The sequence below is a fragment of the Salmo salar genome, chromosome 24 (assembly GCF_965601325.2).
Source record: "Salmo salar chromosome 24, fSalSal1, whole genome shotgun sequence".
Classification (NCBI taxonomy): Eukaryota; Metazoa; Chordata; class Actinopteri; order Salmoniformes; family Salmonidae; genus Salmo; species Salmo salar.
Window position 1 is genome coordinate 30,442,148 of NC_138314.1, and position 16,383 is coordinate 30,458,530.

The following is a 16,383-nucleotide window of genomic DNA, read 5'->3' on the forward strand; positions in this document are numbered from 1 at the left end:
CAAGTCCGGGCTCTAGCTGGGTCACTGAAGGACATTCAAAGACTTGTCTCGAAGCCACTCCTGCATTGTCTTGGCTGTGTGCTCAGGGTCATTGTCCTTTTGGAAGGTGAACCTTCGCACCAGTCTTAGGTCCTGAGCGCTCTGGAGCAGGTTTCATCAAGGATCTCTCTGTTCTTTGCTCTGTTGATCTTTCCCTTGATCCTGACTAGATTCCCAGTCCCAGTCCCTGCCACTGACAAACATCCCCATAGCATGATGATGCCACCACCATGCTTCACTGTAGGGATGGTGCCAGGTTTCCTCCAGACCTGACTCTTGGCATTCAGGCCTTAGAGTTCAATCTTGGTTTCATCAGACCAGAGAATCTTGTTTTTCATGGTCTGAACCTCCTTTAGGTTCCTTTTGGCAAACTCTGAGTGGGCTGTCATGTGCCTTTTACTGAGGAGTGGCTTTTGTCTGGCCACTCAACCATGAAGGCCTGATTGGTGGAGTGCTGCAGACATTTTTTGGTACCTTTCCCAAGATTTTTGCCTCAACACAATGATGTCTCAGAGCTCTACAGACAAATCCTTCGACCTCATGGCTTGGTTTTTGCTCTGACATGCACTGTCAACTGTGGGAGCTTATATATGTTTGCCTTTCCAAATCATGTCCAATCAATTGAATTTACCACAGGTGGACTCCAATCAAGGATGATCAGTGGAAACAGGACGCACCTGAGCTCAATTTCGAGTCTCATTGCAAAGGATCTGAATACTTATGCAAAAAAGGTATTTCTGTTTTTATTTTCTAAAAACCTGTTTTGGCTTTGTCATTATGGGCTATTGTGTGTAGATTGATGAGCGAAAATGTATTTATTCAATTTTAGAATAAGGCTGTAACGTAATGAAATGTGGAAAAAGGGACGGGGTCTGAATACTTTCCGAATGCACTATCGTCCAATTCCCTTGATGCATATCTATGCATGAATATCCTGTCTGTGGAAGTGGGAAAGTGGAGAGAGAGGTGGAGTTGGGAGAGAGAAGAGGGAGAGAGAGGAGGGCGAGAAATAGGTTAGAGGGAAGAAGGAAAGATGAAAGTAGGTATAATGGAGGGGGAAGGGGGAGAGAGAGGGGAGAGAGAGAGGGAGAGGTTGAAGAAGGGAGGTGGGAAGAGAGAGATAGACAGGAGGGAAAATAGATTTTAAAAAAGAGTGAGAGAGACAGAGCGAGAGAGTAGTGTGTCTTTTCTGTGAGGCCTTTCTCTATGTATCCATATTATGGTGCTATTTTCCCATTTACTGCAATTTATTGACATAAGATTAAATTGGCTGATGCTTATCTTTTCCCATTAAATGCAATGTACTGAGATAAAAATCAACCCTGTGACACATCTTTTTCCATTAACTGCATTGTATTGAGAAAACATCAGCTACTGTGACATTTTATCTTTTTGCAAAAACGTGCCAGGGTGACATTTTCAGGCTGATAATGGGATGCTAGATCAAGCTCTATGAAGTTGTTCAATTGAATGTACACCAGTTTGCAGTGTCTGCTTAAATGGGCTGATCTTGTCGCTGCCTCTCGTGGTACTTGGTCCTGCCTAGCGCCAGTCCTCTTGCAAAGTGTATCCAGTTTTGCGTCCCCCGGAAATTTGCATTGCGGTAGGTCAAACTGCACTCATTAGAGAGTCTCCAACTTCAGAGAACTTTCACTGCTCGCGTCTGGTGAGTAACATATCATTGTCTTTTGATTGTCATCAAATTTATGCATTGACTACTTGTTAAACAAAAGTAGGCTACATGTTGGTAGTTCATTGGGAGATACCACATTATTTTCTTATTGCCATAAAATCATAGATTCTTATTTCTGTTAAATAAAAACCTAAACAGTTGTGTTCTCATACAGGACTATTCTGAACAGATTATCTTTCTTTCTTTCTTTTTCTTTCATGTTTATGAAAGTGATAAAGTATTTGTTTTCACTCTCTCTTCCAGATTCTAGTTTGTGTCTTAGTGCTTCTGTCCTGGCTGGGGAGCTCTCAGAGGGCAATATGAGTCTGACATTTGGGATATTCCCCAAGGATGGACTCAGTATGTCCCTCTCCGGAGTCACCATGGCTCTCTGTACCCTCACCCTGCTTCTAGTGGCTCTCAGGGGCCGCAAGCGAGAGGGCGCGGGACACCCAAAAGGCACCCTGCCACCGGGGCCGACTCCCTGGCCCCTGGTGGGTAACCTGTTCCAGATGGGCGACCAGATCCACCTGTCACTGACGCAGCTCCGGCTGCAGTACGGAGACGTCTTCCAGATGCGTATGGGCTCCCTTGTGGTGGTGGTGCTTAGCGGCTATGCCACCATTAGGCAGGCGCTGGTTCGGCAGGGCGAGGCTTTCGCTGGACGTCCTGATCTCTTCACCTTCTCTGCCGTGGCCAATGGCACCAGCATGACCTTCAGTGAGAAGTATGGCCCCGCCTGGGTGCTCCACAAGAAGCTCTGCAAGAACGCCCTACACACCTTCTCGCAGGCAGAGCCGCGGGGTCCCGACACCACCTGTCTGTTAGAGGAGCACGTGTGCGCTGAGGCAGCTGGGATGGTGGAGGCCATTTGGGAGCGATCAGAGGCGAGCGAGGGGCTAGGTCTGGACCCTGTGGTCCCGCTGGTTATGTCGGTGGCCAATGTGGTGTGTGCTCTATGTTTCGGGAAGAGGTATGACTACAATGACAAGGAGTTCCTCACTATTGTGCACATCAACAACGAGGTGTTGCGGATCTTCGCTGCAGGCAACATGGCCGACTTCTTCCCTGTGTTCCGCTACCTGCCGAGCCCGTCCCTGCGGAAGATGGTCCAGCACATCAGGAGAATGAACAGCTTCATGGAACACAACATCGAGGAGCACCTGGAGACCTTTGACAAGGTTTGAGCCACACCTGAGTCATGCAAATTAGAGCATGCCACAGAAAACATTTTCTACAGTTTTTCAGTGGAAAATTTCAAATGAGTCCTTTTTGGGACAAGTCCACGTAGTCCCTCCCTGTTTCAGTTTTCTTCTGTTTGGTGTTTACTGAACAGACCCTGAAAGCAGACGGTATGATAATATTGCAATGTATGATAAGATATCCAACTGACATTCAACCGTTCTACTGTTACAGCTTGAGGCAGAGGTAAGATATGTTGATAGATGTGTTATTAAAACTATTGCCTGGAGGCGTATATTCTATAATGTGTATTCACTGAAACAGAAAGTTGACGGTAATGTCTATTTTCATATGACATTTAAGCTGAATTTGGTAGATAAGTAAACTGTTAGAAAGATATGATCTGTGCAATCAGCTTCTGGTACAGAGGCACAGAAAACCAGCCAGCCATTGAGGGATCTGTTTCAGTGCTAGAGGGATAGACAGAGAGAGAAGGAATAATGCAGGGGGATAAGAAAGGAAGAGATGGGATAGAGGGAGGGAGATATAGCGTGAGCAGAGGTACATTAGGTAGAAAGGAAAGTTCCTTTTTGGAAAGCATGTTTTTGCTTGTGATTTTAGGTTACATATAACAGATTGTATATGACAGCAGGGAATACATTGAACAGGCAGTTATTTGAAATATTGAAATAGTTGAGCTACAATATAAGAGACCTATACTCTAGGTAGGAGGACAGGCCAGACCAGGCTTATATATATCGGGTGAGGCTAAAGTGAACCTTTGTTCTTGCGCAGGGGCTAAAATGCTCGCACGCACTCTTTAATGAGGAATTATCAATCTGGTAGAAGACACATGCTCACATGTTTTCTAGAAGATGCTGTCATTTACTGTCAGTTTCACTCTCACAATTTGATGGTACATTTGATTGGCGAGTTGTGTATTAGGGTTTTGTGAATTTGAAAGGATTACATTTAATTAGAAATCAGTATATGGAATATGACACAGATATAACCTGGAGTGGCTAGGTTAGGACTCCCCCCTGCACATGTATAGGCTTCCTTAGAGAGACATAACATATAAGCCTTATTATTAGACATTATAAAGGCTCATACAGTACCAGCCAAAAGTTTGGACACACCTACTCATTCAAGGGTCTTTCTTCATTTTTACTATTTTCTACATTGCAGAATAATAGCAAAGACATAAAAACTACGAAATAACACATATGGAATCATGTAGTAACCAAAAAAGTGTTAAACAAATCAAAATATATTTTCTATTCTTCAAAGTAGCCACCCTTTGCCTTGATGACAGCTTTGCACATTCTTCTGGTTCTCTCAACCAGCTTCATGAGGTAGTCAGCTGGAATGCATTTCAATTAACAGGTGTGCCTTGTTAAAAGTTAATTTGCGTAATTTCTTTATTCTTAATGCGTTTGAGCCAATCAGTTGTGTTGTGACAAGGTAGGGGTGGTATACAGAAGATAGCTGTGACCAGTAAAAGGGGTTATTTGTTATTGTAGTTTGGTCAGTGCGTGGCAGGGGGTGTTTGTTTTGTGTGGTTCGGGTTTTTTGGTTTATGTTCTACATTTTCTATTTCTATGTGTTTATCTAGCTTTTCTATTTCTATGTTGGGGTTTTGGTAGGACCTCCAATTAGAGACAGCTGGTTGTCGTTGCCTCTAATTGGAGGCCATATTTAGTTGGGGTTTGTTTCACTTGTGTTTTGTGGGTGGTTGTTTCCTGTATAGTCTGTGCACCTTACGGACTGTTTTCGTCGTTTGTTTTCTTTAAGGGTGTTTTCTTTAATAAATAAGAAGATGATCACTATACCCGCTGCATTTTGGTCCACTCCTTACGACGACCGTGACAATAGCCCTATTTGGCAAAAGACCAAGTCCTTATTATGGCAAGAACAGCTCAAATAAGTAAAGAGAAACGACAGTCCATCACTACTTTAACCTGTTAGGGCTAGGGGGCAGCATTGACACGGCTGGATAAAAAACATACCCGATTTAATCTGGTTACCACTCCTAGCCAGTAACTAGAATATGCATATACTTATTACATATGGATAGAAAACACCCTAAATTTTCTAAAACTGTTTGAATGGTGTCTGTGAGTATAACAGAACTCAAATGGCAGGTCAAAACCTGAGAGATTCCTTTACAGGAAGTGGCCTGTCTGACCATTTGTTGAACTTCTTTTCCATCTCTATCATTTACTAAGGATCTCTGCTCTAACGTGACACTTCCCACGTCGTCCATAGGCGCTCAGAGCCCGGGAAAAAACAGAATGTCGTCATTCCAGCCCCAGGCTGAAACACATTATCGCCTTTCTCAAGTGGCCGATCAAGGGACACTAGCTTATGCGCATGACCCCGACCGCCCCCGCCTTTGGGATTTTTTCCTCTGTTTGCCGAAAAGGAGATTCCCTGTCGGAATATTATCGCTTTTCTACGAGAAAAGTGTCGTAAAAATTGATTTTAAACAGCGGTTGACATGCTTCGAAGTACGGTAATGGAATACTTTGAATTTTATTGTCACGAATTGCGCCAAGCGCGTGACACTTCTTTACTATTTCGGATAGTGTCTGGAACGCACGAACAAAACGCCGCTATTCGGATATAACGATGGATTATTTTGGACCAAACCAACATTTGTTATTGAAGTAGCAGTCCTGGCTGTGTATTCTGACGAAGACAACAAAAGGTAATGACATTTTTATAATAGTAAATATGATTATGGTGAGTGCTAAACTTGCCGGGTGTCTAAATAGCGAGCCCGTGATGCCTGGGCTATGTACTTAGAATATTGCAAAATGTGCTTTCACCAAAAAGCTATTTTAAAATCGGACATATCGAGTGCATAGAGGAGGTCTGTATCTATAATTCTTAAAATAATTGTTATGCTTTTTGTGAAAGTTTATCGTGAGTAATTTAGTAAAATGTTAGCGAATTCCCCGGAAGTTTGCGGGGGGTATGCTAGTTCTGAACGTCACATGCTAATGTAAAAAGCTGGTTTTTGATATAAATATGAACTTGATTGAACAAAACATGCATGTATTGTATAACATAATGTCCTAGGGTTGTCATCTGATGAAGATCATCAAAGGTGAGTGAAGCATTTAGCTGTGTTCTGGGTTTTGGTGACATTATATGCTGGCTTGAAAAATGGGTGTCTGATTATTTCTGGCTTGGTACTCTGCTGACATAATCTAATGTTTTGCTTTCGTTGTAAAGCCTTTTTGAAATCGGACAGTGTGGTTAGATTAACGAGAGTCTTGTCTTTAAATGGCTGTAAAATAGTTATATGTTTGAGAAATTGAAGTAATAGGATTTTTAACGTTTTGAAAATCGCGCCACAGGATAGCAGTGGCTGTTACGTAGGTGGGACGAATTCGTCCCGCCTAGCCTAGAGAGGTTTTAAGACATGAAGGTCAGTCAATTCGGAAAATGTCAAGAACTTTGATACTTTCTTCAAGTGCAGTCGCAAAAACCATCAAGAGCTATATTGAAACTTGCTCTCATGAGGTCCGCCACAGGAAAGGAAGATACAGAGTTGCAGACAATAAGTTCATTAGAGTTACCAGCCTCAGAAATTGCAGCCCAAATAAATGCTTCACAGAGTTCAAGTAACAGACATATCTCAACATCAACTGTTCAGAGAAGACTGCGTGAATCAGGCCTTCATGGTAAAATTGCTGCAAAGAAACCACTACTAAAGGACACCAATAATAAGAAGAGACTTGCTTGGGCCAAGAAACATGAGCAATGGACATTAGACCGGAGGAAATCTGTCCTTTGGTCTGATGAGTCCAAATTTGAGATATTTGGTTCCAACCGGCGTGTCTTTGTGAGACGCAGAGTAGGTGAACAGATGATGTGTGGTTCCCACCGTGAAGCATGGAGGAGGAGGTGTGATGGTGTGGGGGTGCTTTGCTGGTGACACTGTCTGTGATTTATTTAGAATTCAAGGCACACTTAACCAGCATGGCTACCACAGAATTCTACAGTGATACGCCATCCCATCTGGTTTGCGCTTAGCGGGACTATCAATTGTTTTTTAACAAGACAATGAACCAACACACCTCCAGGCTGTGTAAAGGCTATTTCACCAAGAAGGAGAGCGATGGAGTGCTGCATCAGATGACCTGGCCTCCACAATTGAGATGGTTTGGGATGAGTTGGACCCCAGAGTGAAGAAAAAGCAGCCAACAAGTGCTCAGCATATGTGGGAACTTCAAGACTGTTGGAAAAGCATTCCAGGTGAAGCTAGTTGAGAGAATGCCAAGAGTGTGCAAAGCTGTCATCAAAACAAAGGGTGGTCATTTTGAAGAATCTAAAATATAAAATCTATTTTGATTTGTTCAACACTTTTTTGGTTACTATATGATTCCATAAGTTTTATTTCATAGTTTTGATGTCTTCACTACTGTTCTACAATGTAGAAAATAGTAAGCATAAAGAAAAACCATTGAATGAGTAGGTGTGTCCAAACTTTTGACTGGTACTGTACATGCTTTTAACCTTTCTGGCGCAGGCGTTCCGCTAGCGACCCACCTCAACAACATCCGGTGTAATTGCAGAGCGCCAAATTCAAAATACAGAAATAGTCATAATAAACATTCATAAAAAATACAAGTGTTATACATCGGCTTAAAGATTAACTTTTGTTAATCCAGCCGCTTTGTCAGATTTCAAAAGGCATTACGGCGAAAGCATACCATGCGATGCGATTATCTGAGGACCGCTTACAAAAGCATACAAACATTTTACAACCAAGTAAAGGAATTACAAAAGTCAGAAATAGCGATAATATTAATCACTTACCTTTGAAAATCTTCATATGGTTGCAGTCACAAGAGTCCCAGCTACACAATAAATGTTTGTTTTGTTTGATAAAGTCCCTCTTTATATCCCCAAAACTCTGTTACGTTGGAGCGTTTTGTTCAGTAATCCACTGGCTCAAAGGCGGTCAAAACATGCAGACGAATACATCCTAATAGTACCGGTAAAGTATGTCGAAACATGTCAAAAGATGTTTATAATAAATCCTCTAGTTGTCAATTGTCTAAATAATCGATAATATTTCAACCGGACAATAGCGTATTCAATAGAAAGGAAAAACAACGAAGGGCGCACACTCGGTCACACGCGCAAACCAGCACTGCATGATTCTACAGTTCATTGACAGAAAGGTCCCATGTGGCTCAGTTGGTAGAGCATGGTGTTTGCAACGCCAGGGTTGTGGGTTCGATTCCCACGGGGGACCAGTACGAAGAAAAAAAAAATGTATGAAATGTGAATTCCTACTGTAAGTCGCTCTGAATAAGAGTGTCTGCTAAATGACTAAAATGTAAAAATGTCTCATTTTTCAGAAAACAAGCCTGAAACAATGTCTAAAGACTGTTGACATCTAGTGGAAGCCATAGGAACTGCAATATGGGTCCTAACCCATTAGATACTCTATAGGCATTCAATTGAAAATACCCACATCAAAGAAATCCCACTTCCTGGATGGATTTTCCTCAGGTTTTTGCCTGCCATATCAGTTCTGTTATACTCACAGACATTACTTTAACAGTTTTGGAAACGTTAGAGTGATTTATATCCAAATCTACCAATTATATGCATATCCTAGCTTCTGGGCCTGAGTGACAGGCAGTTTACTTTGGGCACGCTTCTCATCCAGGCGTCGAAATACTGCCCCCAAGCCATAAGAAGTTTTAATAAGTTTTAAAGCATTACAGCATTAAACTGTCATGTTCAAAACATATTGGTGCAACAGTAGCTGAAATGGGGAAAGGTCTGTTCATAATAAAGCATTGCTCTGCCTTCTTAACAACACTATCAACAAGACAGGTCCAACGGGCTCAAGTTTTGTTGCACCTGGACTACTGTTCAGTCATGTGGTCAGGTGCCACAAAGAGGGACTTGGGAAAATTCATCACTACTTGTTTTTGTAAGAAGTGTTGATGAGCTGAATGCACTGAGCTGTCTGTTAAAACTACTAGCACACAGCTCGGACACCCATGCATAACACACAAGACATGGCACCAGAGGTCTGATGTACTGTTTGATGTACTGTTTTATCTTTTCTTTTATATGCAATGTAATTGTCTTAATGTGTTTTAACCACAGGAAAAGTTGCTGCTGCCTTGGCAGCAGATAATGGGGATCCCTAATAAATACAAATACAGCTGCAGGTATTAAGTAGAGTGTAAAGTACAGTGTTAACTAAAGCTGTGATGATGTGTGTGTTTCCAGGACTGTATACGTGACATCACAGATGCTCTGATTGCGCTCTGTGAGGAGCGGCAAGAGGATGAAGACACTGCAGTGCTGTCCAACTCCCAGATCATACACACTGTCATCGACATCTTTGGCGCAGGTGAGAGAGATGGAACAGAGAAGTTTGGCAACAAATGATTTGAAGTTCTGCTTATAAACAGCATATTAACACTAGGCTATTACACAGTACGTTAATTCTTTACGAGAAGTTTATAAACAGACCTTGGTATTATGGTGATTTCAGGGCTGTGGCTGTAGTATGTTTGCTGAGACTCAATTTCCAAATCCAGATGCATTTTTCTTCTGGAGGATCACCAATCCCAGCAGTGATGGGTTGAACAATACGTTTGAACAGACCAACTCTAGTGCAACTTCATTAAGTTGGCGTTCATAGCATAGATACGACGGTGATAACGATGATTGTAACTAACGTTACATATTCATTTTTTTTTTTACATTACAGGATTCGATACCATCATAGCTGGTTTACAGTGGAGCCTCTTATTCCTCATCAAGTTTCCTGACATCCAGGTCAAAATACACCAGGAGATTGGTACTGTACATCCTCTGTGTAGTAATAATTCTTCCTGTATGACTGAAGAGTACTTTTCCTATAGAAAACTGTAATACTGTACAGTCTGCCCTTGTAGCTCTAAATAGACTTCTTGTCTTCTTATACTTAGTCTCTTTGTACGCCTGCTTGTGTGTCTGTTTTACTTGTTAAGAATAATCACTTTGTTTTATAAAAATAGGTGAGAGTTCAGGAGTTTTATGAATGAAAGTACTTCCTGTGTTGTCAAACAGCACATCCTAATGAGCAGAGTCTCCTACAGTACCAGCCAGTTTGGTAGGCCGTCTGTGCAGATCCACACAATGATCTAATCTTTGAGCGACACGTCCCCCCCACCCCCCCATTCCGTCCTCAATGGCTAGAGACCATTGCTCGCCATGGTAACACGCAAAAGGTCATGAATTCGCCAACGCCGGAGCTATTTTTGAAGTGGGCTGAGAAAACTGGTACAGTCTGTTCAGTAAGCACGATTCATTCACAGAGACAGAGAGAGAGAAAAAAGAGAGAGATTTTGGATACTTGGACAGTCTACTCTGACAGGAACAAAGGGGATCACACGCAGGGGTATTGCACCATACGAGAATCACGCCACGCAAATCATCTCCTTACTTGCGAATGGAAATGTAAGACAAGATGCCAATAATTCAACCGTCTTTCTTTCTTCCTTGGTCTCACTTTTTCTGATTGCCTCTGTAATGTCTCTGATCCTTTTCTCTTTATTTTCACTTTCAGGTACATTATTTTGTTGTCACTTTCTTCACCGAGGTATTTTGATTGTGACTATGTTTTTGCTTTTCTCTGATTCAGACGACCACATTGGCCCAGCCAGACTACCTCGGTTTGAAGACAAGCCCAAGATGCCTTTTACTGAGGCCTTCTTATACGAGGTGTTCCGTCACACATCCTATGTCCCCTTCACCATACCACACTGGTGAGGCTCTGATAACAGTCACAGTAACAATTTGCAATATTTACATCTGCATGGTGCCTGTCTGTTAGCATGTTCAGGTCAAAGCGTTATCTCTGAGAAAGTTGATATTTACATAGTCTTTTTCCCCCGTGCTTTTCTTCCCTTAAGCACCACACAAAACATCACACTCAATGGATACTTCATTCCAAAGGACACCTGTGTCTTCATCAATCAGTATCAGGTTAATCATGACATGTGAGTGTTATCTGTATGTGTTTTAAAGCACACATCTCAATTTATGTTACATTTTAGTCCTTTGTGCAGAGTTGGGGAAGTTACTCTGAAAGTAAAGCTGGCCAAGTTACCAATTACTTCAGAATGGAAGAGGTTAAGCTACAGTAAAGCAACCCTTAAGAAACATATAGTTTACTTAACTGAAGTTACTTTGGAAAAGTAGTTCACTATATCCAAACTACTTTGTGAAGAATTTTCATATCTAAATCTGAAATGTCATTGACTACAAATTGCAAGAACAGATCACTCTGGAGTCAGATTTTATCTGATTTTAGATGTTAACAGAATGTGTAATTTAGCCTATTTAACAAAAATATATATATATTAATTGAGAATTTAACAGGTCTGATGCCGAAAAAGAAAGAACATTCTTGCCTAATTCACTTTAAAAAATATATATTTTTAAGTAGTGTGTAGTTCCAATAGTTATAGTTACACCACTACATGGTAAGCAAGTAATTAACTACTGAAAAGACTACCTAGATTTGAATTGAGTTCAACTACCACCAAGCTACTGCAAAATGTATTCAAATTACTTGTTGAACTACATGTAGTTCACTACTCCCCAACACTGAGGAGGTGACATTACATTTTGGAGATGTCAGCTCTCTCACAATCTATTTGAATGTGTTTGAGTGTTCAACTGATCTTGGTCATGTTCACTAGGCACCAACCAGCAGGGAGGGACTAAAGTGAGGGACTGACTATCTGGACTCTGCTAATTTTTGTTTCCAAGTTACGAAACGTTTCCCTTTGTGTGCTCTAATGAACACAACCCTGTTGTGGTTGTGAATGGTTGGCTGTCATTTTCTTCATTTGTAGAGATCTGTGGGGTGACCCAGACGTGTTCCGCCCCGAGCGCTTCCTGGGTAAAGAGGGACTGCTCAACAAAGACCTGACAGAGAAGGTCATGATCTTCGGGATGGGGAAAAGGCGTTGCCTGGGTGATGGGTTCGCCCGGTTGGAGATGTTTGTATTCCTGACAACACTCCTCCACCGGCTGTGTATCGAGAATGTTCCGGGACAGGAGCTGGACCTCAGTACCAACTTTGGGCTCACCATGAAGCCCCGCCCCTATAGGATCAGTGTCTCGTCACGCCTCTAGATCCGTCCTGTCCGTTAAGCTATACGGCACCAACCACAATAAGGCCACAACTGGCTTGACTGGGCAACACCTTGCCCACATCATCATAACGCACAGAAACCATGGAAACTCAGACACCAAAACATATTTACTATACAGACTGAACACAAAATCTTTACCTGGCAGTGGCGTCATTACCACTGTAAACACAAACGCAGTTCCTAGCTGTGAAGAGTCAAGACAGAGTTAAGCCGGTACAAAGTGTGCAATAGTATTAAGTAGCCATAACCAAGGATTTGTTCAGATACATTTCCTCGTTGGTCATCAAATGGATTGATATTTCCCTAGAAGCTGTTAAGATTTTAGTTGAAGTATGTTATATCCTATTGTAGATATTTAAGATACATATAGAATAGGTTTAACTTGAGCATTTTTATGATATCTCAATATGCATGTAATGTTAGAATATCTATGCCTATTTGAAAACAGTATTTATACAGGGCAATTCCCAGTATTATTTTAACTATTAGGGACAGTGATTGGTCCTTCCACCTTCATCAAGTGAAACATAATTACAAATGCCTTTTATTAAAATCCTTATCTGTAGTTATTAATTCAACTAAATGCTTAGGGAGGGAGAGAGGAAGTGTTGTTTTATATAAGTGATCAGAGCCTTGGGCACTATGCGGCGTTCACTCAGGGTTCATTACTACTCAACGCATTCTTCCACCCCCTTCTCTTCATCTGTAACTCTGGGGTTTAAGAGAAGATCTCTTTCTCACTTTCTCTCTCCTTTCCCCTTCCTACTGTAAGTAGTTGCCAGCATTTAAATATGCTCTCCCCTCTCTCCAACAGACTAGATTAGACACAGTTTTTGGATTCTACCAGACTTCTTCCAGAGGTTAAGGTGAAAGATGAGACACGTCTGTAAAATTCAAATTTTGATGCTGTGATGTTCTATTTTATGAGATAAAACTAGCACTGAAAAGCCATGACTATAAGTGTTTGAATGAGATATGTTTCTTACATTATCTAAACTTGATTGCCAGTATATGTTCAAAGAAGAATTCCACAGATGTCACAGCAGTGAAGCCATTTGAGAGACATGTCTTTATTCAGACTACAATAGACCCCTTTTTGAAATCCGATATCAATTATGCCTGTTAACACGTGTCTTGTGAAAATTACATTTTTTCATTTGTTAGTCTTTTTTTGTCTTAATTTAGCATCTGAAAGTGCGACTGAGAATAAAAACTGATGAAAGTTTGTGTATGTGGTTATTCTTTGTTTGTTTTTGGTCACAATCACTGGCATTCTCTCCAGAATGAAAGGTACAATCCTTAATTCGTGTTTCAGCCAAACGGCAGCCCTACCCACTTGGTTTGGTACAAAGCTGTGGGATGGAACTGGAGATATGTGGCCACTTTCAAATTCATAGATTGAGATAAAAAAAGAAAGAATTTTAAACACATTTCTAAGCTATACACTGTTAACAAAGACTGATTCTTGAAGAATGTAACTTGCCTCAAAAGCTTAGCATAACTGCCTAAACCCAACTGAAACCAAAATAAATTTGTTTTACTCCATTGTTTGGAAATATGTAATTGTAAACAAACATTGTATAGCTTCAAAGCATCTCATGGTTAATTTGTCCTTGCATCCAAAGCTCCATCTATGAATTTGAGTGGTTACATCTCTCCTGCCACATCCCTCAACTGTTTACCAAAACAAGTGGTGGGGCGGCCGTTTTACAAAACTCACACTGTGAATTTTTTTTGAACCTTTATTTAACTAGGGAAGTCAGTTAAGAACAAATTCTTACTTACAATGACGGCCTACCGGGGAACAGTGTGTTAACTGCCTTGTTCAGGGGTAGAATGATAGATTTTTACCTTATCAGCTCTGGGATTCGATCCAGCAACCTTTCGGTTACTGGCCCAATTCCTCTAATCATTAGGCTACCTGCCGCCCCAGATTGAATACAGTTGTATAAGCTCAAGTAATTTATATATCAATTAAATTAATTCAAATTTGAACTGGTTTCAAACCTCTCTAGGGTATGTGGGACGAAATCGTCCCACCCTAGTCAACAGCCAGTGGAATCCCGTGGCGCGATATTCAAATACCTTAGAAATGCTATTACTTCAATTTCTCAAACATATGACTATTTTACACAATTTTAAAGACAAGACTCTCGTTAATCTAACCACACTGTCCGATTTCAAAAAGGCTTTACAACGAAAGCAAAACATTAGATTATGTCAGCAGAGTACCCAGCCAGAAATAATCAGACACCCATTTTTCAAGCTAGCATATAATGTCACATAAACCCAAACCACAGCTAAATGCAGCACTAACCTTTGATGATCTTCATCAGATGACACTCCTAGGACATTATGTTATACAATACATGCATGTTTTGTTCAATCAAGTTCATATTTATATAAAAAAACAGCTTTTTACATTAGCATGTGACGTTCAGAACTAGCATACCCACCGCAAACTTCCGGTGAATTTACTAAATTACTCACGATAAACGTTCACAAAAAACATAACAATTATTTTAAGAATTATAGATACAGAACTCCTTTATGCAATCGCTATGTCCGATTTTAAAATAGCTTTTCGGCAAAAGCACATTTTGCAATATTCTGAGTAGATAGCTCGCCATCACGGGCTAGCTATTTTGACACCCACCAACTTTGGCACTCACCAAACTCAGATTTACTATAAGAAAAATTGGATTACCTTTGCTGTTCTTCGTCAGAATGCACTCCCAGGACTTCTACTTCAATAACAAATGTTGGTTTGGTTCCAAATAATCCATAGTTATGTTCAAATATCCTCTGTTTTGTTCGTGCGTTCAAGACACTATCCAAAGGGTAACGAAGGGTGACGCACCCTGCGCGTATCGTGACAATTTTAAAAAAAATATTCCATTACCGTACTTCGAAGCATGTCAAACGCTATTTAAAATCAATTTTTATGCCATTTTTCTCGTAAAAAAGCGATAATATTCCAACCGGGAAACCCTGTTTGCGTTCAAAGACTCAAAATCTAAAATGGACTCTTCACGTGCACACGCGTCCCCGTCTCATTGTTCTCAGATCGACCACTTACCAAATGCGCTACTGTTTTTCAGCCATGGCCTGCAAAGTCATCATTCAACGTTCTGCCGCCTTCTGAGAGCCTATGGGAGCCGTAGGAAGTGTCACGTTACAGCAGAGATCCTCAGTTTTCAATAAAGAGAGTGTAGAAGGCCAAGAAATGGTCAGAGAGGGCACTTCCTGTACAGAATCTTCTCGGGTTTTTGCCACCAATATGAGTTCTGTTATACTCACAGACACCATTCAAACAGTTTTAGAAACTTTAGCGTGTTTTCTATCCAAATCAAACAATTATATGCATATTCTAGTTTCTGGGCAGTAGTAATAACCAGATTAAATCAGGTACGTTTTTTATCCGGCCGTGCAAATACTGCCCCCTACCCTAGAGAGGTTTTAAGGCTCCATGTCATCTCTTACATGATAGATCCTGTTACAGTATATGAGCCATAGGATAAACTAATGAGCATGATTGGAATGAAGAATGGACTCAACTCAACTTTAGACCACTTTCAAGGTGAACATATCAGAAAAAATTACTTTCATTCAATTTGGACAAAGAAAGGCTCTCAAATATTGACCCTAAGTGAGTTTTAACCACATTCCTCAGGCCTCAGTATAGAGGCACCAGTGGCCACCCGACAGTGGCGACCTGTTTAGCTAAATAAAAAAAATAAAAAATTATTGTTGTTGCCTGTTTTGCATTGTTATTTTGCCCATAATACGTTTCACATATCAGTTTCCAAACAATGTAAAAAAAAAAAATGGAGTTAATAAAGCCGCATACAAACATGGTCTCTTTTTTGCTTTCTTGAGTAAGGCAGCTCCAAAATGCAGGTGTTTCAGCCTAGCTCAGTGCTTTCTGTGGTGGTGGGGCAGCCAGCGGAAAATACAGAGCGTAGGGTTTGGTAATCTTCTTTAGTTGCGCCGTGATTGGCTCAGTGTTCTGTCAATCATGGGGACACCACGTCACTGCAAAATCTGCAGGGAGAGCTTGAAAGTTCAAGCCCCCTTGGGTGATGCCATAGATTTACATTAGAAATGCCCATCCAAGAAGAATCAAGGTCATTGGACTGCTTTGCGTGATGTTTTGTTGTCTCTACCTTCTTGCCGTTTGTGCTGTTGTCTGTGCCCAATAATGTTTGTACCGTGTTTTGTGCTGCTACCATGTTGTCATGTTGTGTTGCTTTCATGCTGTGTTGTCATGTGTTGCTGCCATGCTATGTTGTTGTCTTA

The 16,383-nt window shown here is 41.0% G+C and overlaps 1 protein-coding gene across 1 annotated transcript; it reads left to right on the plus strand.

Annotated features, from left to right (window-relative positions):
* Positions 1-2,011: 2,011 nt before the first annotated feature.
* LOC106585708 (cytochrome P450 1A1) lies at positions 2,012-13,287 on the plus strand. Its single transcript, XM_014172227.3, has 6 exons — positions 2,012-2,892; positions 9,161-9,284; positions 9,648-9,737; positions 10,563-10,686; positions 10,834-10,920; positions 11,782-13,287. Exons 1-6 carry the CDS (start codon positions 2,032-2,034, stop codon positions 12,062-12,064), a joined length of 1,569 nt encoding a protein of 522 aa, XP_014027702.1. The 5' UTR covers positions 2,012-2,031; the 3' UTR covers positions 12,065-13,287.
* The last annotated feature ends 3,096 nt before the right edge of the window (positions 13,288-16,383 follow it).

What these genes read in the sequence shown, in the direction of transcription:
- LOC106585708 (XM_014172227.3), top strand. Translation starts at nt 2,032, where the DNA reads ATGAGTCTGACATTTGGGATATTCCCCAAGGATGGACTCAGTATGTCC. An exon ending in CATCGACATCTTTGGCGCAG is followed by an intron (nt 9,285 to 9,647) that starts GTGAGAGAGATG and finishes TTTACATTACAG; the next exon opens with GATTCGATACCATCATAGCT. An exon ending in CAAAATACACCAGGAGATTG is followed by an intron (nt 9,738 to 10,562) that starts GTACTGTACATC and finishes TCTCTGATTCAG; the next exon opens with ACGACCACATTGGCCCAGCC.